Genomic DNA, 27725 nt, shown 5'->3' with positions numbered 1-27725 from the left:
CCTCTCTTTGTTAAAAAGTGTTGCAACACACCTACTTGTTTCTTCTTGGGGCCAGATTTTCCTCCCCATGCCTCAGGGTAGAGGTATTTGTTCCTGCAGTAATGAGTAAGCAAATCTAATTAGATCTGACTCACAGCGCAGTGTGTTAGGTACGTGGGGTGGGGGGTGTTCACCTGCCCACCTTGTGGTCAGGTGCATGTTGGGGCCTATGTGGAATATTTCTCTGAAGAAAATAGGTCTCTAAGTTTCGAGTTTGCCCTACAGAAGCTGTAGTGGAGAGGGGCTGCATCCAACGGCCTGGGAGTTTCACTGGGAAGTTAAAGCTGATTTAGGGGGGCTTGGCAAGGGAGGGAAGACCTGTTCCCAGGTCTCACTGTGTTTCCTGTGCTGCAGCATGGCACGCAGTGGGCCAGCTCAGGATGTGTCCAGTGCTCCTGTGCCCACGGGAAGGTGAGCTGCGCCCCCAGGACCTGCCCAGCCCTCACCTGTGGAGCAGGGGAGCTGCAGGACACACCCCCGGGGTCCTGCTGCCCCAAGTGCGTGGGCCGTGGTGGTGAGTACTGCGTGGGAATGGCTCCACTGACGCCAGCTGGAAACAGCACACATCTAGAAAGCTTTTCTGTTCTTTTTCACTTTTCTTGGGAAGACACCGACGTGTCTCTTAATTCCCTTTCTGTCCCTCTGCCACATTCACATTTTTAACGGCGTCACCCACGGGAGGGGATAAGCTTTGAGCAGTGAACAGAGGTGTCTAATGGGTCCTTATTTTGGAGATTAAAAAGATCTGGAAATAAAGATGTAGGTATTTCCTTTGCACCTGGACTGCAAGTTCCAAAAGTGCTAGAGTTATGGGATACCTTTTCTCATGGAAGTCCAGTGGGAGGAATGCATTCCAGGCCTTTAATTCACAAGTCTAAAGCCCTTGGAAACTGGTGGAATTGTTACTGTCTTTGCCTGCTTTGACAAACAAGATTTTGGGGTTTAATTGCGGGTGATGGAAAGGGATTAAAGGGCTTTGGCAAAGAAAATTTCCCCTTGTTTTCCTGTCTCTTAGAGCCTTGTTCCTTTGATGGCCGCGTGTTCCAGGACGGGGAGGGCTGGCGCCTGGGCCGCTGCTCCAGATGTGTTTGCAGGGATGGCACCACTCAGTGCTCCACAGCTACCTGCCAACCCCTGCTGTGCAGCCAGGTCAGGAACCACCAGCCTTTGGGGACACCCCTCAGCACCCTCCTTTTCCATGCAAAGCTTCTGAGTGACAAGTGGGTGATTTGGAAAAGGAATTTTTGATCAGTGGCAGTGAAGTCTTTCCCAGATTTCTGTTACTGGGCCAGATGTTTGGGCAATTAACACTTTTTTTTTTGGATAGAAGGAAAGCCCACCTGTTTGTGTGCATGCTAATTGTGTTTTGCTTTGTCCTGAGATACTCAAATAGTATTCATTTGCTAAGCAGTCTGCATTAAAACAAATTAATACCTGCTTCAGATTCCTGCTTTCCCACTCCAAGTGGACTGGTGTTGCCTGCTGTGCCATTGCACTAATGTTTAATCAGCCAATCATTAGGATTTAATTTGTGGGAACAGGAACAACTCTGTTGTTGCTGTGGTGTGTTTTGAGAGAGTAGTTGGCTGAGAACATCCAAGTTAATGCAGCAGAGAGCCAGTTCTGGTGGCGTTCCAGATGTTTCCTACTAAGGACATTTCCCAGTGGAAGGGACATTAAGCAGGATGTGCAAGGAGCCCGTTCTGATCTCAGTCACACCTAATATTTTCTTGCACGTGCCTTTATCTCTGTCCCTTCCTTGATAGTGTTTGGCATTTCCACACTTATTGCAGTCCAACAGTCAGTCTTCCCATCGTCCTGATGTGGCTGGAGGGAGGTGCTGGTGAGCAGGGCTGTTCCAAACTGTTGGGAGTACATGGGTTTGTAGCAGTGGAGTTACAGACACATTTTGGATGGAGGGAGTTGAGGCCTGCATACTGATGGGAAGTGCCAGTCTATCCCAGCATGATTTAAATCAGTCATAAAAAAAGTTTAAATTGGGAAAATCCGGTTTTTTAGCATAATTTAACACCTGTACAGACAGTATGGATGGATTTAACTAAAACAGTGCAGATGCCTGAGGGGTGGTGGGTGTAAATCACACATTCAAAACCTCAAAATGTGGCAATACCAGGAAAAAAACTCTCATCCGTCTCCTGCTTTATTGTACTTCCCTGCATAGCTTTATGTATATTTTTCCCTCAGTATATTTGTATGCCTGAATATAAGCACTTTATCTTGTGTGGGTGTCTTAATCTGCATCTGTCCATGTGTTCAGTTGCCCTCCAAATAAGCCCAGAAAATGAGATGAGGGAAAGATCCTTCAAGCCTTCTACGCGGATCTCACGCGGCTTCTGGGGCCAAAACAAAGCCTGGAGTGACAGTGGGTTATTCCATGGCCACTAAATGCCTGGAGTTCCGAGCACTGGTGGTGACCCCCACGTTAACCGGTCATGCTCTTATTTTCCTTGTCTCTGCTTTCTGTTTAGGATGAAGTTGTGCTTCTGTCTCCTGGAAAGTGCTGCCCAGAATGTGCTCCAAAGCCCTGCTCCGTGTCGGGAAGAACGTTCCAGGTGACTTGTGACAAACCACACCAAAAGGCAGTTGCTCACAGTTTTTGGCACATCTCTCCTTCCCTGCTCCTTGACATCTGACTTTCTGCCAGCACTGATAGTACAACCATTGCTTTTTTCCTTCCTGGAAAGCCAGGAGGGTTGACAGAAATCAGGACTAGATAAGAATTTGCTGGCCAGCAGAAAGGAATTTTGCGAGATGAAGCACATGAGGCACTTGCTTTCCACAGTCTTTGAAGGAGGAAAGCAAAAAGCACCAGTGGTCAAAAGTATTTATAGCTTTCATTGTATCATCTGGAATTAATTTAATGCATTATTTAATGAGTGTATGTATGTGGGATTTTGTGTTAAAGATTATTTTTGCTAATAGCAGCAGTTAAGGCCTCCCCAGTGCCACTAGTTTGCAGCTAATGAGAAATCCACACCGCAATGTCCTCTGGACCTCAGCCCTCCTCTTCCTGTTTGCTGATGATACAGAGATAAGCATTTTTAAAGCAAAGTTTGCTATCTGATACAGACATACAGAAGGAGACATCATAAGCAGCTTACCAGAAGTAATTTGGCTGTTTTCCAAGAGTGTTTAACAATTCTCCCCATGTTCTTTTTTGAACAGCATGGGGAACAGTGGGAAAAAAACGCCTGCACCGCGTGTGCGTGTCACAGAGGGGAAGTGAGATGTGTGAGGGAGACCTGTGGCCCTGTTACCTGTGAGAAGGTAGTGACAGCTCCCCCACCTCCGACCCCTTGGCCGCACACCCCGCTGTGCTCGTGCCCAGGGCTTCAGCCAGTCCTGCTCACTGCCCGCTGCTGTTCACAGGGGCAGGGCAGAGTGCAGCGTGCCGGCGAGTGCTGCGAGGAGTGCGTGCCCTCCCAGGGAAGCTGCTTGCACGGCGGCACCCTCAGGTACCACGGGGACATGTGGAACAGCAGCCGCTGCGAATTCTGCGTGTGCGAGGCCGGGCAGGTCACCTGCCGGGGGGCAGAGTGTGCCAAAGTGGAGTGTGCCAAGGTGAGAAAGGCCTTTCTTCTCCCCAGGTGTGCCTGTCAAGTCTTAGGATGGTTTCTTTTTTTCCCCCTCCCTTTTTCTTTAATCTCGATTTGAGGCTCTGCAAGAACCGGCCCTTCTCTCAGGGCTTGTTTAGTGCAGCTGCCTTGAAAACATTTCCCGGGGCAGGGGAGCACGCTCGGGGTTTTCCATGTGGGTTTGCACAGTGGGCTTGCACTGTGAGGCAAAGCAGTGTGAATCAGGGAGAAACTTCACTTGGGTTCCCCGCTGTGCTGTGCTGGAGTGGAGGGTCAGACACCCAGAGCACTCAGTGCCTTTACCAGGACCTGAACGTGGGGAGAAATGTATAGGTCAGAGACAGTTAAAAGCTTAAGAAGTGTTCTTTTTATCTCTTCATTCTCTACGCTACAGTGGCCCTCAGTGAGGTATTTGAATATGGAAATCGATGTTCTACTTTTCTCCTCTTTTTCCCTATGACATTCTTGGTATGGAAGTGAAGCTGGCAAGATATTTTATTCCCAGTGCTGTTTACTCCAAATCTCATATCCCCCCAGCCAGGTTATATTTGCTCTGCAGTGGATGTGGAAAATGCATTAGATAGGCTTGAATGCTTCACCCACACATGGACAGATAAGTTTTGAATTACCTTTTTTTTTTGCAGTGGTCTCTGCAAAATCTGAGAGAATTGGGATTGTTCAGCCTGGGGAAGAGAAGGGTTTGGGGTGACCGAATTGTGGCCTTCCAGTACCTCATGGAAGCCCACAAAGAAGATGGAGAGAAACTATTTACAAGGACATGTAGTGACAGGGTGGCCTCAAACTGACCATAGGTTTAGACTGAATATTAGGATAAAATCCTTCCCTCTGAGGCCCTGGCACAGGTTACCAGAGAAGCTGTGGTTACCCCATCCGTGAAAGTGTTCAAGGACAGTCTGGATGGGACTTGGAGCAGCCTGGGATAGTGGGAGGTGTCCCTGCCCATGGCAGGGGGGTGGAAGTGAATGATCTTTAAGGTCTGTTCCAGCCCAATCCATTGCCTTTGAAACAGCCAAAATGCAGTCTGGGGCCCAAAGTCATCCGTGCTGCTGATCCCCTGACCTCAGACTGCACGGAGGGATTTTGCTGGGTGAGAAGTCGTGGTTGGCATAAAACCGTGTGCACTTGCAGCTGTTTGAGTGAGGCTCCTGCATGCTCCTGGCTGTAAATTGGATCATTTACACTAATGATGATGGCATGCTGTCATGGCTCAGTGGGGAGGGTTAGTTAATATTCATGCTCACGTCTTGGGTACTGAACAAAAAACCCCATTACTCAGGAAAGCCAGGGATGTTTTCCAGAACAATAGCTGGAGATGGTAACGTGTAGGGTTCAAAACTCCTCAGGTCAAGTTCAGTTTACTTCAATAGTACAAGGTGTGCATTAATTAACTACAAGAAAATATTTTCCTCAGAAAGCAAATGCCATGTTTCCTTTTTCCTTTGCTTTTTCCTTCTGGAGTTGCAGGTCTGCTTTTTTAGGCACCTGCCTCAATAAATCAGAGCCGGTGTGAAGCCAGGAGCATTTGGATTCATGTCTTCATCAAGGCACCATTAGTTTTCTGGTCACATCATCCTATTGAAAGTGTAATAAGGCCACAGATATGAGCTGCAAATCCTGGACAGCTCGACATGAAAGGAGGGTATGGGAGAGATTGAGCTCCAAACCCTTTCAAACAAACATGTCCAACAAAGTGTCCGGGGTGATTCTGACCTAATCCTCAAAAAGCCATTTTCAGCAGGTTGGGAGCCAGGAGTATGTGGTCTCAACTTGGAATATGATGAATCTCTGTGCAACTTTTCTTGTTCCATGGATAGTTCCTCTCAGTTTTCCTATGCCGCTTGTTTGTGCATGAAGGTGGGGATGTGGGCAGGGATGGGGGTGGGAGAGTTTACAGTTCAGAGTGGTGATATGAGATCCAACCACTGCCAAGGGCGTTCTGGAGCAATGATTGAAGAGCAGAGATGTGTAGAGGCAACAGAGAGAGGTTCAGGCTGTGTGTGGTCCTCTGTGACTAAGAACCAGATGGTTTCTCCTCTCTTCCCCTCCTCAGGAATGCACTGGAGGTGCCAGAGTGTGGCCTGGCTTAGGTGTTCTCCCTTGATGAATCTAATTCCCTTTCAAAAATTGAGTGTGCCAATGTGGCACAGTGAAAATTGGCCTGGAAAATTGCTCCTGCTGGAACAGCCTCCCGGTTGGCATAAATCAAAAAAAGTTATTTGGTAATCTTGGAAATTGAAGCTGTTCCTTTCGAGCTGTGTCCTGGTTCCCTAGGGACAAAGTCTCCCTCTTTTCTAAATAGTGCAGCTTCCACTTGGGCACAAAGAGATACGGTGAATTGGGGCACTTTATTCCTTTCTCCTGCTGCTAAATTCTTATCTTCAAACTGAAGTTATTTAAGTGGAATCCGTGGAGTTGTGACAAAGAACAGGCTTTTTCCATCCGGGATAAATGGAGCATGTGCTTTGAAATTCTCTTGGGGGAGAAAAAGTAGAACGTTGAAAATGAAGGTAAGCTTCTATGCATCGAAATCCTGACAGTGGTCCAGTAAAATCCTGGTGATCTGCAGGAAAAGGAGGTGGGGAGGGATCTTTCTCTGGGGGATTTAGGGATGAAGTAATGGCTGTATCGCTGAATTCCGTGCCCTTTTCTGAGGTTGGTTCTGCAGCTGCAGTATTCACCGAGCACATTTTTCAAGCTATACCTACAGAGGTGAAGTGGGATAGAAAGAAGATAAGGTGAAATTAGATATTGGAGATTGCATTCCAGGGCAAGAGCTGTTCTGCCTCTGCATTCCACAGTGTTTTGGGGGATGTTGGTTCTGTTTGAATTGCTGCAACCTCTCTCTTCCCAGGGTGAAGAATTAGTTCACTTCGAAGGGAAGTGCTGTCCTGAATGTATCTCCAGTCATAGTTACTGTGTTTACAAAGAGCATACCAAAGCTGTGAGTATCCTGGTACTTGAGAGCACGGAATAGTGAGTTCTGAGCATAAAGGTGTGGAGGGATTCTGTTCCAGTTCTGAGAAGGATGTTATTTGAAAGTATAGCAGAAAAAGAATCCATTATTATTATTGTCTGCAGATCGCTTTCACAGTTTACAGAAACACTCGTGTGCATCTGCTGCAGAATTCCAGTTTTTCTTGCTCTCCTTTGTGCACTGCAATCAATCATTTCTCTTTAATATTTAATATCTCTACTCATGAGTTTCCTGCACATTTCACGGAGTCAAAGACATATGATTTTAATCCTGTGAAGTAGAAGCTACAGAGCTGGGGCAACGTGTGGCTTTCTGCCTGTGTATCCCACTGATTATAATCTTTACTGCCACAGGAGGCCATTATTAATGTTTTCAAGGAACTTTCCTTTAAAGTTAAAGGAAACGTTAAGAACCTTGGGCTTCTCATTGCTCTGACAGATGAGGGCTTTTAAAAATGCTTGTTGTCTCTTTTTGGTCCACATCTTCATCCCTGTGGTGTTGCACCCAGAGATTTCCATGCATGGCAAAGCCACTGAGTGCCAAGTCTTTCCCTGGCCCCTGATGGCCGTGTGGTGTTTCTGGTGCAGGACGGAGAGCTGTGGGAAGAAGGGCGGTGCAGGCTCTGCGAGTGCCGGCAAGGGGAGGTGACCTGCTTCCAGCGCTCCTGCCTGCCCTGCCCGCCGGGCAGCCTGGCTCAGGAGGTCAAGGGGGACTGCTGTCCACGCTGCCAGCCAGGTACAGCTCCAGTACCCATCCCCTCCTCGTTCTGGCATCCCTGCAGCCCTCACTCCCTCCGTACCCTGCCTGGAATTTTTCAGTTGCTAATTAACTGCTTTTAGTTCTTCGAGAGCTTTGGGGCTCAACCAAAGGCTCCTACTGACTTCCCCCCGTTTAAACACAGCTTTCTTTTGCCAAAGGAGTTTCTCCCTGGGGTTGGTGTTTCGGAAATGTTTTGTCTTTTTCTTTTTTCTTCAGCTGCTCCTTTCTGAATCCTAACATGGGGTTTATGGGCTCCTGATTATTTCTTGGGAGTGGAAGGAAGAAAGAATCTGCTTGCGCTGTTTATACCACAAGCCCACCTGAGGCTGAATGGCTGCCAGTTAATAATTGTTTGGAAAGATTAGGATAGCCTTAGCTTGTATGTTAATTTTGCATATAAATTCCTTTTTCTCCAGGATATTGTCATTCCCCTGGATTTATATTTCTCTGTTGGGAGGCTTTAGCTGTGGGTTGCTAGTTTTTTGTGTTGGTGGCTCTTCTTGTTGCATTCATGTAACTTTGGCTTTTATCAGAGTGCTCCAGTTAACGTTTTATCTCAGTAAAAGGAAAATAACTTCACAGTTTAATTGTGCTGGAGTGCCTGGGCACATTTGCCATCTTCATGTTTTAAAGCTTGTTATTTACTGCTAATGAAAATGCAAAACACTACAAATTGAAGAGTGAGGAAAACAGGGCTTGGATATTTCAGATGAAATTGTCCTGTATTTTTGAAAAGGAACAACATCTTGCACAGGCTGCTGAAGAGGGGACAGATGATACAGTGTTCTCCTCCTTATCAAGAAGTGCCACTGGCTACTGGTTACTCTTGAAAAATCTGGTCATTTATCTTCCATCATGGTATCATTTTTGGAAAACCCAGGCTTTGAAGTCGTGGGATTGGACATACAGAGCCAAGTGAAATTGCAAAAACTTGCCCTTTTTTTGTCCTAAAAGGTAACTGGCAATTTCCTTTACCCGAGCCTGCTGTTTTCCCTCTGTGCTTTTCTGTCTTGCAATGCAGGGGATGAGAAACAAATGTAAAATACAGCCTGCAGCAGTTCAATCTGTGAGCTCAGAACATCAGCCCCTGCCACATCTGCTTCCATAAAGCCAGCAAAAAATTGATTGCTGCTTCTCAGAGATGTGCAGCAAATACTCCCTCTCACTGGGAACTTCTGGCTTGGAGCACAGAGGATTTTTTTCTACTTAGGGCAGAAATTGTGCCGTTCTGTACCTCTCCAAGTACCCGTGGTCAGGAAGTACTTCTGAGGTGCTGTGACATCAAGTTTTTAACTGGAGGGGCGATGGTGTTCCACCTGTACTCTGACCTGGCATGGACACGCTCCTGGCCTGCTGCGGGGTTTGACTGAAGGAAACTCAACTTCAGGTTGTTTCAGAGCTGTTAATTCCTGATGACTGAGGATTTTTACTGCTGAGAAACCGTGTGGACAATGACTCTCCTTTTAATCAATTGCCTAGAAAACCCGAGTCCCTATAATAACTTCTCACACATTAAATGGAGCAGTAAAATATTTAGCGTGACATGTATGTACTTACGTATAAAAACATCCCCCTCCAAAACTAACACACCTTGGACCCACCCAGGGAATCAAGCCATGAATTTCACTTGGAGTTTGGAATTGCAGTGTTTCGCACCCTCCTGACTGCAGGCACTGCTGCTGGTTTTCCCCTGTGCCAGGTGGGTGCCACCCAGACTGTGTGAGCTGCTCGCAGGCCTCTGATCGCTGTGACGCCTGTCAGGACTGGAGGAAGCGGCTGCAGAGCGGGCGCTGTGTGGAGACGTGTGAGCTGGGCTTCTACCCGCACGGGGGCACCTGCTTAGGTAATGCCTGCCAGGCCTCAGGGCCCCTCCCGTGACTCCCTGCTCTGTCGCATGCTCTGCTTTTGCCCGGAGGATCCTTTGGGTTCATTACAAAGAGGGTGCCAGGCTCTGCTTGCAAAAGCATCCCAGGCACGTGCTGAGTCGTAACCATGAGACTTCAGGAGGTTTGCGATGGGACCCCCTGAAGAATGCAAATTCTCAAAGTCTTTTTTCCAAAATGAGGCAAAATTGTCTCATTTTGCCTGAGCACGGGGGGTCTTGCTGCATCAAGACATTCGGGATTGATGCATCTTTCTTCTCTCTTCCTTCTCTTGGAAGCCTGCAATGAAACCTGCTCAGCCTGTACCAATGGATTTGAGTGCTCCTCGTGCCAGGCACCCCTGCTGATGAAGAATGGGCAGTGTGTGCCTTCCTGTGGGAAGGGATATTTCCAGGATCAGCTCCTCTGCACAGGTACCTCAAGGCGAAAAACACCACAGCACTTTGTGATAGCCAAAGAGTGTCTGTGTTTGACTGCTCATGCCAGACCTTTCGGGAGATGGTACTTTGAGGTGTGTAGGAAATTGCTTGGAGGGATGGAGGATTGACAGGACTCAGAATATACTTCTGGGGAAAGTTTTGCGCTTTGCTTTGCCATTCATTTGTGTCATACTGTGCAATTTTGCTGAGAGTTCGTTGGACTCACTGTTCTCAGGAAGCAAAGTGAATTAGTAACTCTGTAAAACACTGAGATGTGTCTAAATCCTTTGTCTTACTGATTGGAAAGTCTGAGAGTAAGACCAAGAAGTCAGTTTTATCTTTGATGGAACTATGACAGTGCTTTTATGAGCTTCCCCTGCTCCTTTGAAATACTCTTAACTTTTCCCAAACTGTAAAACAGCTGCTTTTTTATCGTGGTAGTTTTAATAGTTTTCTCTAAAATTAGCACTTTCTCCCTGTTAATTGTGGCCTTTTTAGAAGGCTTCTAATTATTTCTGCAGCTCTAATTCAGCAGGGGGGTGGAGCACATGCTTCACTTCTTGAGCCATCGCTTTAATTTCCTTGGAACTAACCCTCCTGCTAAAAATTAAATACAGGCTTAGGGCTTTTGGCAGGTTTCAGGGGAAAGCACTTTAGATGGTAAGTCCAGCTTCCTTTTCTGAAGTGGTTTTCCTTGAAGAGCTGACCACTTGTTCCAGGTTTTGAAAGTCTGAAAAGCCTCTGTCCTGCGGCAGCCACTACAGCCCAGGGCACCGTTGTGAATGTACAAATGGAGAAGAGAGACTCAGTCCAAGAGAATTTATAGACTTAAGTATCAAATAATCTTCTACTTCATTTAGTTTTATTTTGCCATTTCCTTTCCACCTGCTCCTAGTGTTTTAATTGGCAGTGCCCATGTGCTGCTGAAGCTGTAGGGAAAGGGTAATGTTTCATTTTATTGCTGGTTTGTAGATTACTGATTGTGCACTCCATCCACATTTGCAGTCACGCATGCTTGCAGCTGAAAGTTGCTGGGAAAATTTGTTCCTCTCTCCTCAAGGGAATTAAACCAATTTGCTTTAGTTCTGCCTGGCTGCATTTTCTGCATAAAGTCAAACCAGCGGTGAAAGTCTTAAATTTGGGATACGCTCCGTAATTCATTGCCATTCATTCTTTCCTTGAATCCTCTTTATTTTTACAAATCTCTAATCAGATTGTGGAGATGAGGCTCAGACTGCTCAGAAAGGTTTTTCTCATAATGGTTTTAACATCTACAATAAGCATGTTCCAAAATCACAGAAAAGATGAACTAGACTGTGTTAATTGCTATAGTTCCAGTAAACTCCCTCTTGAGGAATTCACTTTGGACTTGAAAGAGGCTTACACCAGGTTTCTTACTCCATCCTCTTGCTGGAACTCTGTTGTCTGCATTGTAGCAAAACACAGTGAATTAGCCTTTCCTTTTGTTCATGTTTTATAACAGCTGCTCTAATTGAATCTGTTTTGAATTTCTGATTACAGCAGTTTGATCTCTGCCCTGTTTTAATCCTACACCAGGGTTGTTTCCTGCCCCATCCATCTGCCTGCTTCTGTGAAGTGTTGGTTAAAACCATTTCAAGAAAGTAAATTTGAGAATAAAAGGTGTAAGTTCAAGAACGTTAAGAGTGCACTCTTAAGATCAGGGAGCAGTTTGTGTCAGAGCAGAGTGGTGGGTTCTCCCTTGGCACAAACAGGCTGTGGAAACAGCTCAGACCCACCCCCCCCTCCAAAGGCAAAGCAAAGGGAAGCAAAAATAAACGGTGTCTGCCTGGCAGAACAGAAGGACTCAAAGGACTTGCACTGTTCAATGCTCTCACTGCATTTTTCTAACTCAATAATTTATGTTTTCAAGATTATTCAAAAGCCCAGGCAGAACTTGAGTGTTTCTGCTTTGATCTCCCAAAATGGGAATGTTGGGACGTGTAACTTGACACTAACAGACCCGGCTCACTCCCTAGCTTGGATTTTTGCTCGCTACCTGTTGTTTTTCCCTGCTGTTCCTGGCTGTGGAGGCTCACCCCGAGGATCCAGGACTGAGCATGGCTAAGCTGAGCTTGCCCAGCTCACGGTGAGGAGGGCAGGGAGAGGTGGTTGATGGTACTATGCAGCACAGAGCAGTCGGACCCATCTGTGCTTTCCCACAGCTGAGCAGTGACTTCTCATTGTACTCTTGCTGGGCATTAACCATCCTGCTGGGAATGCTTCACGTGTTTGCAGAGGAGACAGTTTGGTGGGCTGCAAGACAGCCCGTGACAAATCCAAACTGGAAATGGGAACAGTTTCCTGGCAGTGCAGTCATTTCTGTTGATTTATTTTCAAACAGCCACTTAGTTGCTGCAGGCAAAGATGTTTTAGCTGACAGTGGCTCATTGAATGCTTCCATTTTCTCCCCTGCTCTTTCAGAGGAGTTGGTGCCTGGCTGTTTGGGTGAGGAGCAGCTGTTGAGCCTGGCAGTGATCCACTACTGAAAGAACCAAAGCTTCTGCAGGCAGGGTGTGTGTGAGGGTGTGGAATCACAGAATGGTTTGGGTTGGAAGAGACTGTCAAGATCATCTAGTTCCTACCCCTCTGCTGGGAACAGGGACACCTTCACTAGCAAACCACTGGGTATGTTCAGATGTGTCCACACAGTGAGGCAGGTTAACAGCAAGGGGTCCCAGCAGTGGGAAGTCTGTCATGGAAGGATCCAGGTCCTGGAGTCCACTCTTTCAAGAGCATGTTGAAAGTTAGAGTGAGCTCAGACAGGAGCAAAATGCTGAGGTCTGGAAGGTGAAGTGAGGACATTCCAGTACTTAGACATTTACAGCATGAACTCACACCCTGCAGTTAACTCTTGAGTGCAGACGTGCCCTGAGATCCAGCCAGCCAGGAGTGAGGTGCAGCACTTTTGTTAGCAAGGGAAATTATCGACTGGAGAAGAAAAGTGTGCACAAGCTTTACCTTGGGGTGGGATGCTTGGTATCCATTGTGTCGGGATTCAGCCACAATTAAACACACATGCATGTTGAGGGGAAGATCCTGTCTGGCACGGGATGCCCACTGTCCTTATAAGACACTCCTGACATTGGAATATGGACTGGGAGTACAAGCGTGTACCTGCCTTATTGTGAAATAATAAGTTGAAGAACATCTTTGGAACATACTTGGGCGTAATCAAGAAAAAAAACCTTAATAGCTGAGAGAAGTGTAATTTGCACAGCTGCTGCAAGCACTGGTAGCACGAGATTGGACAGGAGCCCGTGTCCCAGATTCTATAAACAGTAACCACAGTGGGCTGGATTTCCCTCCCAGGTGAACTTTTGTACAGTTTTAAATAAGGTGGCTCATTCAACAGCTGGTTTGGGAGGCAGAATTGCTCTCCATGCAGTTATTAGCTTGATTGTAAGGTGCCATCATGCTCGAACTTGCTCTGTTCTGCCTCTGTGCTCCTGTGCCCAGATGCCACAGGGAGGGCTTTTACACAGCCTGCACTGGAGGAATGGGATATACTTCAGGAATATCTGAACCATTACTGTATCCCAGCTGTGATCCATGGCTGATGGAAGTGGATTGTTGGGTAATCCTGCACTTTTCCTCCCTACAGCTTGTCACGAGTCCTGTTCCTCGTGCTGGGGGCCTGCTGAGAGCAATTGCCTGTCCTGCAAAGACACATCTCACGTGCTGAAAGCAGGACTCTGCCTGGCCAGCTGCGGCCAGGGGTTCTACCCAAAGGAGGGAATCTGCATGGGTAAATACCTCTTTGAGAAATGCTCTGGAAAAAAATTTAAAAAGGAATCAATATTTCATTTAGCTGTGCAGCAGCTGGGATTTTAATTCATGTCTGACAAGCCAGCTGCACCTTGTGTATTAATACAGGGCGAGGAAAGCTGCTGTTTGTTTGTGTGATTATTAATTCATTTAAGTTAATCAGATGATGAAAGGTTTAAGGGGTTTTTTCCTCTGTGAACAGCTTGAAAGTCTGAGTTGTTTCTGAGGGCTTGACAAATCCATTTGTCTGCGGAAAGAAAAATGGCCTTTGCCAGCAGGTTTCTGTAAATTTAATTATAATTCAGCATCACAGTAACTAATACCTGCACAGCAGATGCGCCTTGGGAGCTGGGAGGGTTTGCTGGGAAAAGGGGAAGAGACGGCCAGAGGGAATTAAAACACCTCAGTCAAACAGATCGTGAAGGGGATTTCTGAAAACCCCAGAGCTGTTCCTGGAAACCTCCAGGATTCAGACCTTTCAGCTTCTACCAAAACCAGGCATTTGGATACCCAACCGGAGACCTGTAAGCTGGTTTGACTGGTGAAAAGAAACAACAACTATTTGAGTAAAACACTTGGCCCTTCTAAATCTCCAACAGCATATTGCCTTAGGGAATAAGCACTTGCCTCATGGAGCCAGAGTTCCATAGCGCTCTCGGACAGCAGGTCAGTTCACTTCAGAGCTGACTGCCTGGGAGGGTACAGCCCACAGGGGTTGGTAAGAAACATTTGCCTGCTTGATTTTAGCTGCATTTTCCCACTTAAAACTTTGATGTAAAGGAAAACGGGAGGAGGGGGATATTACCATTTTTTAAATCAATTTTTCCTCCATCCTTGGCAGCTTGTGGCCACTTCTGTGAAAAGTGCTCCTCAGACCCAGCCAGGTGTGTGACCTGTGCTGCAGGGAAGCTACTGCATGACGGGAAGTGCCTTTTGGAATGCCCAGATGGATATTTCCCAGGCAGCACTGGAAGATGCAGAGGTGAGGGACATATTTGCCTGACCCTTTCTAGAGCCCTCAAAGCACCCTCCGCTTGTTGTCCGTTTTTCCCAGATGTGGGCAGTGAACAGTAAGAGCATGGAAGTGCCAGTGGGGACAGGGAATTTGATATTTTTTCTTGATCTCTTTGGCTCACTTGTGATGGATTGTTTGAAATAACCTCTTTGCCTTGTGAAGCACATTTTAAGACACACTGGGACATACACTGAAAACACTATGTGAGTGAGAGTTGTTGCTGTTAGTGGTTATTAATACTTGGCTGAATATCATTCCAGCTGGAAGTTTTCCGTGGCTGGAGGAGGCTGTAATCAGCAGCACCACTCTCGGGGAGAAGAAGTGGGATGTTTCAGTTCTGTGTGCTCTTGTTTCTTTACCAGCTTGCCACGCTTCCTGCTTCACGTGTGAGGGACCTCTGGCCACTCACTGCACCTCCTGCTCCTTCCCTCTGGCGTTACACCAGGGCCAGTGCCTGCAGGGCTGTGGAGAGGGTTTTTACCAGGATCACAACGTCTGCAAGGGTAAGCTGTGTACTTGGAATAAGTTGCCCGTAAACTGGGTTTTGTTGGGCCTTTATCCTACACTGAACTGGTCAATGAGAACTTCCCACCCTTCCGTGCTGATTGTTCTCTACTTTGAGAAAAAGTGATTTTTCCCACATGCTTTCTACCCTCACCACCCTCAGGATTTAGTGATCTGAAGAACTTTTTTTTCTCTTCTCTATGCATGCTGCTGAAATAAATGTACATTGCCTCCAAGTTTTTCGTGAGTTAAGAGGTGGATGAAATTCCGCATACAACTGGTATGAAATCCCACATGCCCCTGGTATGAAATTCCACAGACAGCCGGTAGATTTGCAAAGACTGAGGTCATTGTTGCAGCAATGGAAAGCCTGAGAATTCTGAAGATGAACTGATGCTTCCTGTGAACCCTTCAGACTGCCATTTCTGGCTGTCCCTCCTAGAGAGATTGTGCTCACCGTTGCGCTCCCAGAAATTAAAGGAAGATGGGCTGCCTGTGGCACACTGATGCAGCTTTTCATTTGGTCACCAGCTCCACTCAGGAAAAGAGCTGTCATTTGGGGGTGGGGGGGAACGATGTCCAGGTGCTTTTCTAAAAGCTCTGTTCTGTTACAGAAAGCAGGTGCCTGGGTTGTTGGGCCTTGTCCCTCTCCCTGGGGACGCTGTGGCTCTGACGGCTCTGTCCCCTGTGCCCAGGTTGCCACCCCTCCTGCCGTGCGTGCTCCGGCGCCGGACCTGCTCGCTGCCTGCAGTGCCGGGCGCCCGAGGACGTCCTGCAGCCTCACCTGCCCACGGAAGGAGCTCTGCACGGCCTCTGCCTCTCCCACTGCCAAGCCCGCTTCCATGTGGATAGCACAGGAGTCTGCAGAGGTGAGCAGGTGTGGGAACAGCTGTCCAGAGCTGTTCAGGTGTTCAGGGTGAGCTTGTGCCACGTTTGATCCGTATGTACTGGGAGCTGCTGTGTTTGCCTCGTGACTGCCATCAGTGTTGCGACTCTGTGACTTTCACAGGGCCACATACTAGTACTTTTGAGAGAAAATACTCTCTACATGCTACTTGTGACTGAAGGATCCAGGCACTTTTTTTTAAAATCACTGTGTTCAAGCCCGCACAGCTCAGTTCAGCTTAGCTTTCTTTTCATTGAAGCTGGGTACGTGATTTTTAGCACTGGCTTGCTTTGAAGCAGGATCAATCCTTAAATCCTTTTCAGAAAAGACTGAGCTGTCTCCCTCTTAGCCCTTGGAGCAGGTCGAGGCATCCCAGAGCACTCTTTGCTTTTGAGGAAGCTCTTGTGCTACATGCCCTGCAGCACACGTGCCATCACCGCTCCTGAAATACCAAACAGGAAGCGTTTCCATGAAGGCTAGAGTTTGGAAAAGAGGGTAATGAGATGTCCAGTGGGGATATATGTGGTTTCCTACCAGTCATAGACACAGTGACTCTGCAGCCCTACACCAGTATGACCCTGCTCTGGGACAGTAACATCCAAAATAAACCAGAACTAATTTGTGTCTTAGTTTCTGTCTTCTTTCCTTTTCCCCTCCCTGCAGAGTGCCACTCCTCCTGTGCAGGCTGTGTGGGGGATTCTGCCCAGGACTGCACGGCCTGTGTGGCTCCGCAGGTGCTGCTGGAGGGCAGGTGCCTCCCTGCGTGCCCCGAGGGGCTGTTCGGCCGCGGGGGTCGCTGCTCCGGTGAGTTTGCTGTGTTTTGTCTGCACTGCTGCGTTTCAGTCCATCCACGTTCTGGGGGCCGCGGCTCAACGTAATTACAGATGCTGTCAGATTTATATAAAGCTGTTTAACTATTTCCAGGGGAGCACAGGATAGTCCAATTTCAGGCAATGGAGTCTCCTCCTAATGGGAGGGAGACGTACACTTGGAATCCTAAATTGTAATCAGTTTTGCTCCCCTGGACTGTTTCCCTGAAGATACTTTGCTTTTGGTCTCAGGAGTCTTGGGTGGTGTTTTTAGCTGATGTGCTCTGGGAAAAAAAGTCTTGACTGGACAACACCAAAAAATAAAATGCTCTTATTAGGCAAAGCCTCAAGTTTAGAGAAGAACCCTTTTCTAAAGTCCATTGCTTCATTTATTCAATTTATTCAGCCGAGAACAACTCTATAAATAGATTTATTTGTCAGGGCGTTGTAAAGATTCATCACCTCTGAGGTGGTGCACCGCCACCCCAGAGCTGAGCTAACTGCTGAGTGCTGTGTTACACTGTTGCAGGCTTATGGGAATATCTTAGAAACAAAATTTCAGTGGCATCTGTCAAGTCCTGTGCTTTTTATTCATAGAGAGCTTTAAAGGTAGTTTTTAAGAATTTTTTTACTGATTCTAAATTACCCATAGTAATTTCATCTCCCTCAGATCTGTAGCATGGAAATCTGGCATCTGTCTTTAAAGGTGGAAAGATACAAAAGCAGTCTGTGAGATGTTCTTGGGCACTCTTAGTCACTTCCTGTGCCATCTTTTTGTTGAGCTTTAAGCAAACAGAATGGCATGGAGGGCATTGTGGAGAAATCATTCCTCAGGTTTCCTCTCATGCATATCAAAACTCTTGCCACAGTCCCAAGAGCAGTTTAATTTATCTCCCCTGTGCATCCCACTCTTTTTCTTATATGCTGGAGAGAGGAATAACAGGGTCAATCTCTCTCTATTTTATGTTGTGTGTGGATCTATACCTTGATTAATGCAGGGAACAAATCAGATTTTTTAAATTGACAACTCATTCCTCATCTTGTTTGTTCAAAATGAGGATGTAAGAGCCTTCCAAACCACAACCCTGCAGTCCCTGATGATATTAGAATATTTTAAGTCCATGTTTTGTAGGAGCTGCTGTTTTGGGGAGGGGAGAGGGGAAGGGGGACAACAACAAGGGCATAACAAGCGTTGATTTTCCCGTGCAGCCTGTCACCCCTCCTGCAAGACGTGCCGGGGCCCTTCTGATGGGGAGTGTTTAACCTGCCATCCCCACGCCACTCTGGCTCGTGGGAAGTGCAGGACCAGCTGCAAGGAAGAGCAGTACCTCAACCTGGTGGGATATTGTGTGGGTGAGTAAGAGGGGCTGACCCTGTCTGGACCATTAACCTGCTGCTTCACAGCCAGCACTGCTTGGGTCCTGCAGAGGGAGTTGAGGAAACATTTGCGATCCAGAGAAGCAGTTCATGTGGCCCTAAAGGAAAACTGGCACAGTTTTTTCCATTGCTGTGCATTTTTGGGAGGTAATAGGATTTCTGTGTAGGGGTTGTACAGTGTGGGTGCTCAGTGCCTGCACTTAAGCCCATCATCTGAAACCACTGATTGCATTTATCTGTTTAAAAAGAAAAATCACTTTTAATCCGTCACACAGACGTGTATAAACATATCCTGGGAACTGCTCCAACAGTTCCTGAGCTTTATCAAGCTGGATTTTGGCTTTATCAGAAAAAGCTATGGTGTGTGAGGCTTAATCTAGGCTTAACAGTTCCAAATGAGATAAGGAGTCCTAAAAAAAGGGGAAAATGCCTTAGAAGTAATAAATATATCCATTGAGAGGCTATTGTTCCCAGTTTAATATGATTCCCCTTCACAGGGACCTCTCTTTGTTTACACCTATGTCTTGGGTGGGTTTTTTTATGAAAGGCTTGTTTCTTTGCTCTCCACAGATTAATTCTATGAACCGTTTCTTCATCTTCCTTTTAAATGACAGTGATTGTTCTGTCTGGAGAGACATGGGGGGAGAGAAAGTGTGTGAGAAGTAGGAAAACACCCTAGAAGTATTGTACAGCTCTTTAGGAAATCAAGCTGGGGAATCAAGAGGTTTGCTACAGTCAAGTAATCACAGTCTGGAAATAATTCAGCATTTCAGTGTCAAGAGATGTCACTCTTTGGAGACTTGTCTTCTCAAAGTAGAAACACATTTTCAAGGCTTGGTTCAGAGTGCCTGGCATCACTGAATGCCAGTATTCAGTGGCTTGGATCTGCATCCTCCAAACAGGAGAGAAGGCCTAATTTATGGCTGGTGTTTAAGCAAAGGATGTGTGCTGCCAGTTCTGCTGGGGATAAAGAGCTCCACATCCAGGTTGTTAAGTTTCACTCATTCTTCTCATTCAGCACTGATTGAAATGCTAAATTTGCCCTTGCAAGTTATTAATTACCAGTTAAAGAGCAGCTGTCCCATAAAAGAGAACATTAAAACCCCTGACACTCTCATAAGATATGATTTGCGTCAGGATCTAACAAAGCTTTTCCCTTTGCCTCCCAAAGCAATATATTTTTACAATTATCTTCCCATTTATCTTTAATTCCTGACCCTCCAGGAAGAATTGTGTTGCAACTTATAGGGCCTGCTGTGCATTATAGCCACCTGCCATATTTTATGGACCTGGAGGGGAATATCTTTCCCACAGGCTGGAGGAAACCTACTGTCACCTGGAACTGTTGCCTAGGAATTAATGGTGTTATTGTGCATGTTACCTGAATGGCAAATGTTCCAACCTGAAACTGGAACATTTACCTTGTTAATAGAAAAGAAAAAAAAAGGTCTTGTTTTCAGCAGTTAATCAAATAAGCATTTCAGGTGTAAGCAGAAGAAAGACATCATGTCCTCGAGTTCCAAGAGATCAGTGAGTTTCTAAGCTCCGTTTGTGCCAGTCTTCTCTGAGAGTGCTCAGTTGATTCAGTTTTGCTTTATAGCTAAAGTGTATGTACAGGAATGTGTTTGAAGCTTTAGCCAGCTCCTATTGAGTCTCAGAGCTTCTGTAGGTTTTGTTTTCCCAGTTTGAAAACACTCTGATTTTCCTCTCCCTCTTATCCAAGTCAGCTTCAGCTCCAAGAAACACTGCAGTCACCAGGCTGAAAAATAGCACCACTGCTAAGAGTGCTGTCCTGCTCCTAAACCCCTGTCCTTGCTTTTACTTCAATAAATCAGGGACCTGTCTTCAAGTTTCCTCTTAATCTTGAAGCTTCTCCATTGATCTTTTCCTGATTGCATGGAAGGGCAATTAAAAAAATCCAGAGGGACTGGTGTGAAAGAAAACTCCAAACACCCACTGATACAGTATCCCCCAAGGTCCTGTCTTAACTTCCAGCTGCATCCTCCTTGCAAGGGAACTCCCAGTCCCCGTGTTCCACAGGCTTTGCTTTCTTAGGCTCTGTGCAGTTGGGAAGATGTTCAAACCTAAACCACAACAGCTCACCCAGGAGGGTGCTTGTAACAAGCTCTGTTGCCTTACTCTTAAAATTCCAGAAGGGACAGTCTGACAACAGGAAATATATTCAGTTCCTTGTAAAATTAATGAGCTGTTGCTGTCCTTGTAGAGAGACGCTGATACCATCACCGAGAGCTGGAGTTGGGCTGAGCAGAGCAAGAGGGGGACTGGGGGCTTAGCTCCACTTGCTCCCTGGGGCAGCCTCCTGCAGAAGTTAGCAGCTGAGCTGCCACAGGAGGCAAAGGGAAGTCCATTTCCCTGCTTTGGTCTGGGCCCATCTGTTCTGGGCACCATCCAGGTGGGTTTCCCACCTCCTGCTACCTGGAGCAGCTCCCACCCTTTCAGGGGATGCAGGTAAATCCCTGCAAACACGGTTACGCTTTGCCAGGAATTCTCCTTGCTGGTTTGGGGGACAGGTTCCCTTTCAGGTCTTTGAAAAGAGAGGCAAGAGACCCCTTCCAACAACCAGATCGAGCCAAAACCCCTGGTCAGTGCTGGGTATCCTTGCGAACCAAGCATTCTGATTTCCTGTCTGGATTTACTGTAAGGTACCAGTGGGTGGTGTTTTCAGGCCTCACTTTAGGTCGTGCTCTGTTGTAAACCTCAGACCTTCCCTCAGAGTGCAGCACAAAACTTGCATCAGGAAATACTTTCCTGAAGAGCCCCTGAGAGGGGAAATGTGTTCAAACAATACAGGTGGTTGATTGCTTAGCAAGTGGTGGAACTGAGAGGGAGCAATGCCTCTGGTTTCCTTTATGAGCGTTCACAAACACTTCAGAGGTGATTTTGTCTCCCCAGACAGCCTTCTGTGTCTTTGAACAACCTGTAATAGATACTTTCCATGTAGAAAGGGCACTGTTTTCTTGGTTTATTTGCTAGGAGAAAGCTAAAGAGAACGTGAAAGCCAAGTAATTCTGGAAATCTGTGTACATAATTCCATTTTACTTAACAGTGAAAATTGCTGGATAGGAAGATCAGTGGTAGGGAAGGCGGTTGGGGTTATTTTTGTGTAGAGGTGAATTGACAAGGAGGAAATCAGAGCCAGCTGAAAGGGAAGCAGGAGAACATTTTGTTTGGACAGTGGGAGGCAATCTGAGAAACACAAGGAGGGAGGCATTGGGACTAGGAGCTGCCCTGAAGAATCCAGTTGGGATATGGGAAGGAGCCTGAGGGAATTAACTAACTGTGTTACACTGACCTGCAACCAAGAGGGGATGTGAAGCCTCCAAAAAGCCAAATCCCACAGGCAGTAACATGCCTGCTGCCTGAGCTGGAGGCAGGATTGACAGGGAGAAGGCTGAAGCAGGAAACAAATAGAGCTGTGTGGTGTTACTGAGAAGCACAGAGAAAACACCCCCCTTCTGTTAGTCCTGGCTTCAAAGGGAGCCTGCTGTGAAAAATTGAAATCATCTTTTCCAAAACAAAGCACTTCAGTTCTTCCCTCACTCTCCCACTCATTCCCCAATGTCCCTCAAATTCACCATGAGCGTCAGCTCTGGCTTTTCAGTTGGTGCTGTGTGCTCTTTGATCTCCAGGCTTGCAAAGGAACAAGAGACTGATGGGGCTGATTCATCCTAAAACAGTAACTGAGAAAACTCTTTCTGTACACAGGAGCCAAAACAGAGGCTCTGAAGAGAAAACTCCGCTGCAGCAGCACAGAGTTTTGTAGATACTTGTATTTCAAATGTTAGTTTGGGAGAGTCTAGTTATTTACAGCAGGTTGTTTGGACACACTGAATTTTCTCTGTCTCGTTTTTGTGCTGTGTTTATGGAAGCTTTTGCCCACAGGCTGGGGTTAGACTCCAGTCACTGTTGCCTTGCTGCAGGTATGGATGCAGAATTCCTCCAGGCTCCAATGTGAGCCTGTCTTCAGCTTGTAAAATTAGATTGCCTGGCAATCTGTAGTACTGCTGTCACAAGAGACAAAAGACAGAAAGTTGAACCTTCAGCGGAGACCTGACAAGAGGCCAGGTACTCAAATCAAGCCTCATTATTACATTTCTTTCAAGACGGTCGTCATTTCCTTTATAATTTTCTGAATTACGATAATGAGGATTAATTTGGCTTCCAGGTTGCCTTACACTGCACCTTTGTGCGCACAAAAGGCTTGTTGTCAAACCTTCGGAAGCACCTGAGTTCAGGCAGGGGTCAGGAGACACAAGCGTGGTGCTGCTGGGGAAAAATGGGAAGAGGAAAAGCTTTTGAGGCCCTGTGATGCCGCTCTTGGCTTGGCTTTGAGGGCTGCAGTGGCCTCCTCAGGGGATGGATGTCTCGTTTGTGTGGGAAAATCGGAACAGCAGGAACAACGGGAGAAGGTCATACAACTCTACAGGTTGTGCTCTACGTTTTTCCGCAGTGGGAGCAGAGGGAGGTGAATGCCGACGGCTTCCAGTGGAATTAAAGATAAACCTGTAGGCAGAGGCACCTGAAAGGTTTTGGGAAGTGAAGGACTTTGAGCTGGCTTTCTACAAAGCTTTCCCGAGCTCACTTAAGGATGGGGAAGAGGGTGCTTTAAGGAGGCAGGAGAGAGGCAGAGGCAAAGTGAAAATGTGATGGTCAGGAAGAACGCAACACAGGGATGAGGCAAGAGGAAAACAATCTTCCTTGGCTGCAGGGATTTGTGGTCACCTCTCTCTTGCAGACATCTGGAATTGCAGTGGTTAGCACCTGACATGCTCACAGGTGTGTTATTCCCTGCTCCCTTTAGACTGCCACCCCCTGTGCCGGCAGTGCGTGGCCGACCTGCGGGACACGGGCAGCGTGTGCCTGCAGTGCCAGAACTCCCGTCACTTGCTCCTGGGGGATCGCTGCGTTCCCGACTGCCCGGCGGGACACTACGCCCAGAGCGGTGCCTGCAAACGTGAGTAGCTCCTGCAGGGGCCTCGAGTGGCTGCAAGGAACCACCTGGGAGATGTTCCACAAAACTGCTCCTGTTCAGTAGAGAAGCTTTGCCCGGCTGGTGGGACACTGCACTGGGAGCAGAGCTCTTGCTGGTAGGAATTTTTGGGGATATTTTGCAACCTGAGATGGAACATCATCCGAGGTCTCTCACTGGGGATTGTCTTACTCCAGTAACGGCCCAAAAGGTGATCGTTTGTAGCAGCCTCTGAAACAAAAAGCCAATTTAATTTGGCTGCGTGGGGGAAGCTGCACCGATGGCACATTTTATTTTATAACCTGTCCCTGCAGCTCCTCCGCTTTCTGTTGTTGATGTGGTTTCATGTTCCAGTCATTGTCTGAGCTGCTTTATGTTCCCTGGGACTCTTAGGAGGAAATAGGTTGCTTTTCTTGTTCTGTGGCTGACAGAGATCTGGTAAAGCCCAAAGCTGAGCACGGGGCATTGCAGTTTCAGAGAAAGTAATCAAGACAAGAAATCCAGGACATTAAGATTTAAGAGATAGATGCTCCCTTTGCAGGAAGTGGCATTTCCTCATCCAGTCTAACAACTGACGGGTAATATTTCAAAGCTTCTCTCCAACATTCCAGGAGCTGCGTGTTTATTTACCTGGTTTTGACAAATGAGGTCTCAGAGCTGCATGAAATATCCTCCGTGTCACTTGATTGGAAAGGCCCCTGGGAGACAGATGTTACCTTCCTGGGAATTTAGGCCTGGGGATAACATTTCTTCCCTTTGGTTTAAAGGCTTCATTTAAAAGGAGTTTTGCATTATTCAGGCTCATGTCAGAGCTCATATGACGTGTTGTGCTGGCTTTTAAGATCCCCAGCGCAGCACAGTCACTTCTCTAATTCCTTTGCCCACTCTCACTCGTGATTAATTTGACCTGATAGGTGTAATGATGGCATCAATCTTTAGGTAAAGGCCTGTCAAGAAGTAAAACAGACTAATAATTTTGTATTTACCCTCTCTGGAGAAATTAATAGGGTACACTGGCCTCATCCACTGTGGTATTTTACATTACTTCAGACAGGGTAAGAAGCTCGAGAGGTGAGCCTGCTTTTCCTTGAACAGAAACCCTTGTTTTTGCTGTCCCTGCAGGGTGTCACCCCTCCTGTAAAACCTGCACCGCAGAGGGTCCTTCTGCCTGTTCTTCCTGCAGCTCCAGCCTGGTCCTGTCCCACACGGGCACGTGTGTGCCGGGCTGTTCCCCGGGATACTACAGGGATGACAGGCACACCTGCACACGTGAGTGTCTCTCCCCAGCCAGCTCTCCTTCCTCCTTTCCCGACATGTCTCTTCTTGTTCCTTTGCTTACCATTCCCGTTGTCTGGAAAAGCAAGATTTCAAGTGCCTAACACCCCGATGTGACTTGACAGAGGTGATCGGCTGCCTCGGGAGCAGGGCCTGCAGCAGGGCTGAAATTTGGAAACAGTTGCAGTTTTGTTATTGACCCCAAAGACAAGAGGATTTGGGTCCCGCAGTGAAAATCCGCAGGAGAGTTTGCGTGGGATGGATTCTGGGCTTTGTGAAAACTTGGCAAGTTGAGACCAGTTTTAATCCACCCTTACGAAGGCAAACCCCTTCCCCACTGCACTACCTGCCACTACATGCCATGGGAGCTGTATTGGAGCATTTGTGTCCATTTTTCCCCACGTGAAACCCCAGCAGAAGCAAGGTGCAGCTTGGCAGGCACAGCCCTGGCAGAGCTGAGCTGTGATATTGCTACCTCCTAATGATCTGGTGGGATTGATCTGCTCTAAGTCCGGTTTTATTTTATCCTACTCCTGCCATCCCTTGTGAATCTCTTGGGGCCCCTCTTTTCCTTTATTATTCTATGTTCTCTCTGGCCCTGGGTTGTTCCTCCATAATCACTGGGCTTGATGTTCCAAAATGCAGAATGATGTGGCCCGGAGACATTAAAAAATAGAAAAAAAGCTGCTTGAATTGTCCCACTATAATACACACACCTAGAAATGAGTGAACACCTAAGTGGTTTGGTTGCTGTGAACCTGAGCACTTAGAGAGGTGAAGTCCTGCATTACCCTGATTTAAATTCTCCTGATTCATGATAAAATAACTCTGTTGCACTGAGCACAGGTATCAGTGTCATCCCATCCAGACCCAGTTTTTTCACTGATGAGGTCCTGTAGGAGGAAACAGATGTGGTTGTCAGCTTTACCTGCCTTTTTTGGAAATAGATGGTTCTCCTGGAACTGTTATTTTCATCTGATCAGCAGGTATGGAGACACCTCACATAAGTTCAGGGAAATAGCTGGAAAACTTTGTACCATTCTTCTGTTGATGGAAAAAACAAGGCTACTCAATAATAATGAAAAAAGGAAAGTAATAAAAAATAGACATTAAAAAAAAAAGGCTTCTCACTGTCCTGGCTAGTTACCTACAAGCTCTACGAAATATTCACTGTTTTCTCCTGCAGTGTGGATGCTCTGTGTTGCTAACTGCACCAGAACATCTCCCTTCCTAATTAACATGCCCCTTTCTAATGAAACTTTCCTACTGATAGCTCCTGCCTCAGGACATCAGGGTACCCGTGGAATGTTCCTGAGGCCTGCACCCTTCCTGAATCTGCTTCAGGGGCTCAAATGCAAATAGATTTTTTTTTTTTTTTTGCAAGCAAATTCAGCTTCTCTAATCTCCTTATTGCAAATGGCTTTTTAAGAAGCGTTTGTAATCCTTGGAGCAGGAGGCTCAAAGCCAAGCGTGTTGGCGCCTTGGATTTTTGTCATTCCAAGTGTCACTTGTGCCTTTTAAAGTGCTGCTGATAAGCCACCCAGATATAAACTGTCCCAGGCTGCTGGGAAACTGCCACTTGGAGGGAATGAAAATTGTTTAATCGGAGGTTGGCTGTTAGGCTGAGAAAATTGGGTCTGTCTTCAGCGTTTATTTTAGTCTCATTGCACTTTTGAGGAACTCGGGGTTGGAATGAGGTTCAGGGAGATGCTGAGTGCACGTTTGGGCTCTGGGAGATATTTTTAAACTCAACAACATCCTGGCCCAGGAACAGCACAAAGCTTAACAAGTCCTTCATGGGCTTAAAAATGCAGATAGGGAGTCATGCTGATAAAACAACCTGGCAGGATTGCTTTCAGATGCAGTTTTGGCTTACTGTTCTGGCATGCCTCCCTGGGTAACCTGATTTCTACGGATTTAGACCTCATGTGGAATGTTGTACAGTATTTTTAATAGTTGGTTCTTTGTAGCACTTAGAAATGGTAGGTTTTTTTCATGTATTCTTAAGTGAGGTGGAATCAGACTGGCACCAGAGCACCTAAAAACAGCTACCAGATTCTTCAGGTAGGGGTTTTGCTGGAAATCATTTGCACCTCAGTAAAACACAGACCTTCTGTGACATGTTTTAGATGAGCTAAAACAATTAACTCTTTTGAAGAACACTGGGGCCTTGCTTCAGTGAGAGCAACGAAGGTATTTTCACATTTACTTTGGTATTTGGAGGTTTGTTGGTTATAAAACTGTGTCTTGAATTAACATGTCAGTATTTAGCACCTGAACTGTTAGTACAGCCTCCTGAGAAGTTTGGTTCCTGGACATCAAAGAGATGAGTTGAAATATTCTGAACCTCTGGACTTTGATCCTAGATTAAGTAAATCCCTGAATTATTTTCTTTCCTGGCATCTTTGTTGCTCCCTGCAGCTCCAGAACTTCACACTGCGTGCAGATAAGAAGGTGGAAATGTTAAGAGAAACTAAATGGGCCTTTGGTCCCACCAAAGTTTGCTGCCTGGATTTGCAGCTCTGCTCTCCGAATTTTTGTGTTTCTGGGTAAAGAATTGTATGAAACACAGGTTGATTAAAGGAATTAAGAAAAGCAGAGACAGGGAAAGCTCCTATTTGGGGATTTGGATCCAGGATCAATGTTTTACCCACACCTGTCCAGAGGAGAATAAACATTAGTCTAAGAAGACATACCAGTCTTTTCCAAAGAGGCTCTTTACATTTTGGGGGCTGTTAAAAGGAACGTAACCAGCCAAAAGTCCAAAAATCTGCACACATGTCTGTCAAAGAGGACAAGAGGAGTAGCAAGGCTGTTGGATTATGCCATTTTTACCTGTGCAGTTGGCTGGTGCATCAGGAATTTCACTGATTTTCTTGTCTTTCCACAGCCTGCAGCAGCCAGTGCTGGAGCTGCGACTCGGCTGCCGGCTGTACTTCGTGCAGAGATCCAGCCAAGGTCCTGCTGTTCGGAGAGTGCCAGTACGAGAGCTGTGCTCAGCAGTATTACCTGGATTTTTCCAGCAAGACTTGCAGAGGTGAAAAATACATTGCTGCTTCCAAGGAAAAAAAAAAATTAAAAATAAGTAATTAAAGTGCCTTGGCTAAGAATCCGTTAGGTGGCAGGTGGCCTGCTTTGGAAAGGGGGAAATTGTTCAGTGACAGGTTGCTTGCGAGGTTTTTGCAGTTTTTTTCTGGTTTTGGGCAGCCTGCTGTCACATACTTGAACCTTTCAGTGAAACAAGATTATTGCAAATCGCTCTCTTGTAAGTGATTCAGTAACTGAGCCAGCAAAGTTTGCAGGGGTCAGGTCCAGCAATTCATTTAGTCACGGGTCAGCTGAGTCACGAGTGAGCTTGCCAGGAGAAGGCTCTTTTAGGGTGTCTGTCAGGC

The 27725-nt window shown here is 46.6% G+C and overlaps 1 protein-coding gene across 1 annotated transcript in view; it reads left to right on the top strand.

Annotated features, from left to right (window-relative positions):
- The window catches only part of FRAS1 (Fraser extracellular matrix complex subunit 1), a 94444-nt gene that overhangs the window by 30728 nt on the left and 35991 nt on the right, over positions 1–27725 (top strand). The window contains 14 exon segments of the mRNA XM_050320451.1: positions 394–450; positions 3430–3621; positions 7218–7365; positions 9089–9232; positions 9551–9685; positions 13314–13457; positions 14319–14459; positions 14855–14995; positions 15692–15865; positions 16546–16686; positions 17901–18044; positions 22891–23043; positions 24181–24327; positions 27224–27370. Of these exon segments, the coding sequence (XP_050176408.1) occupies positions 394–450; positions 3430–3621; positions 7218–7365; positions 9089–9232; positions 9551–9685; positions 13314–13457; positions 14319–14459; positions 14855–14995; positions 15692–15865; positions 16546–16686; positions 17901–18044; positions 22891–23043; positions 24181–24327; positions 27224–27370 (2008 nt within the window).

The sequence above is a fragment of the Myiozetetes cayanensis genome, unplaced genomic scaffold (assembly GCF_022539395.1).
Source record: "Myiozetetes cayanensis isolate MyiCay16 unplaced genomic scaffold, myiCay2020 scf24, whole genome shotgun sequence".
NCBI lineage: Eukaryota > Metazoa > Chordata > Aves > Passeriformes > Tyrannidae > Myiozetetes > Myiozetetes cayanensis.
This window is presented reverse-complemented; position numbering and strand designations above follow the sequence as displayed.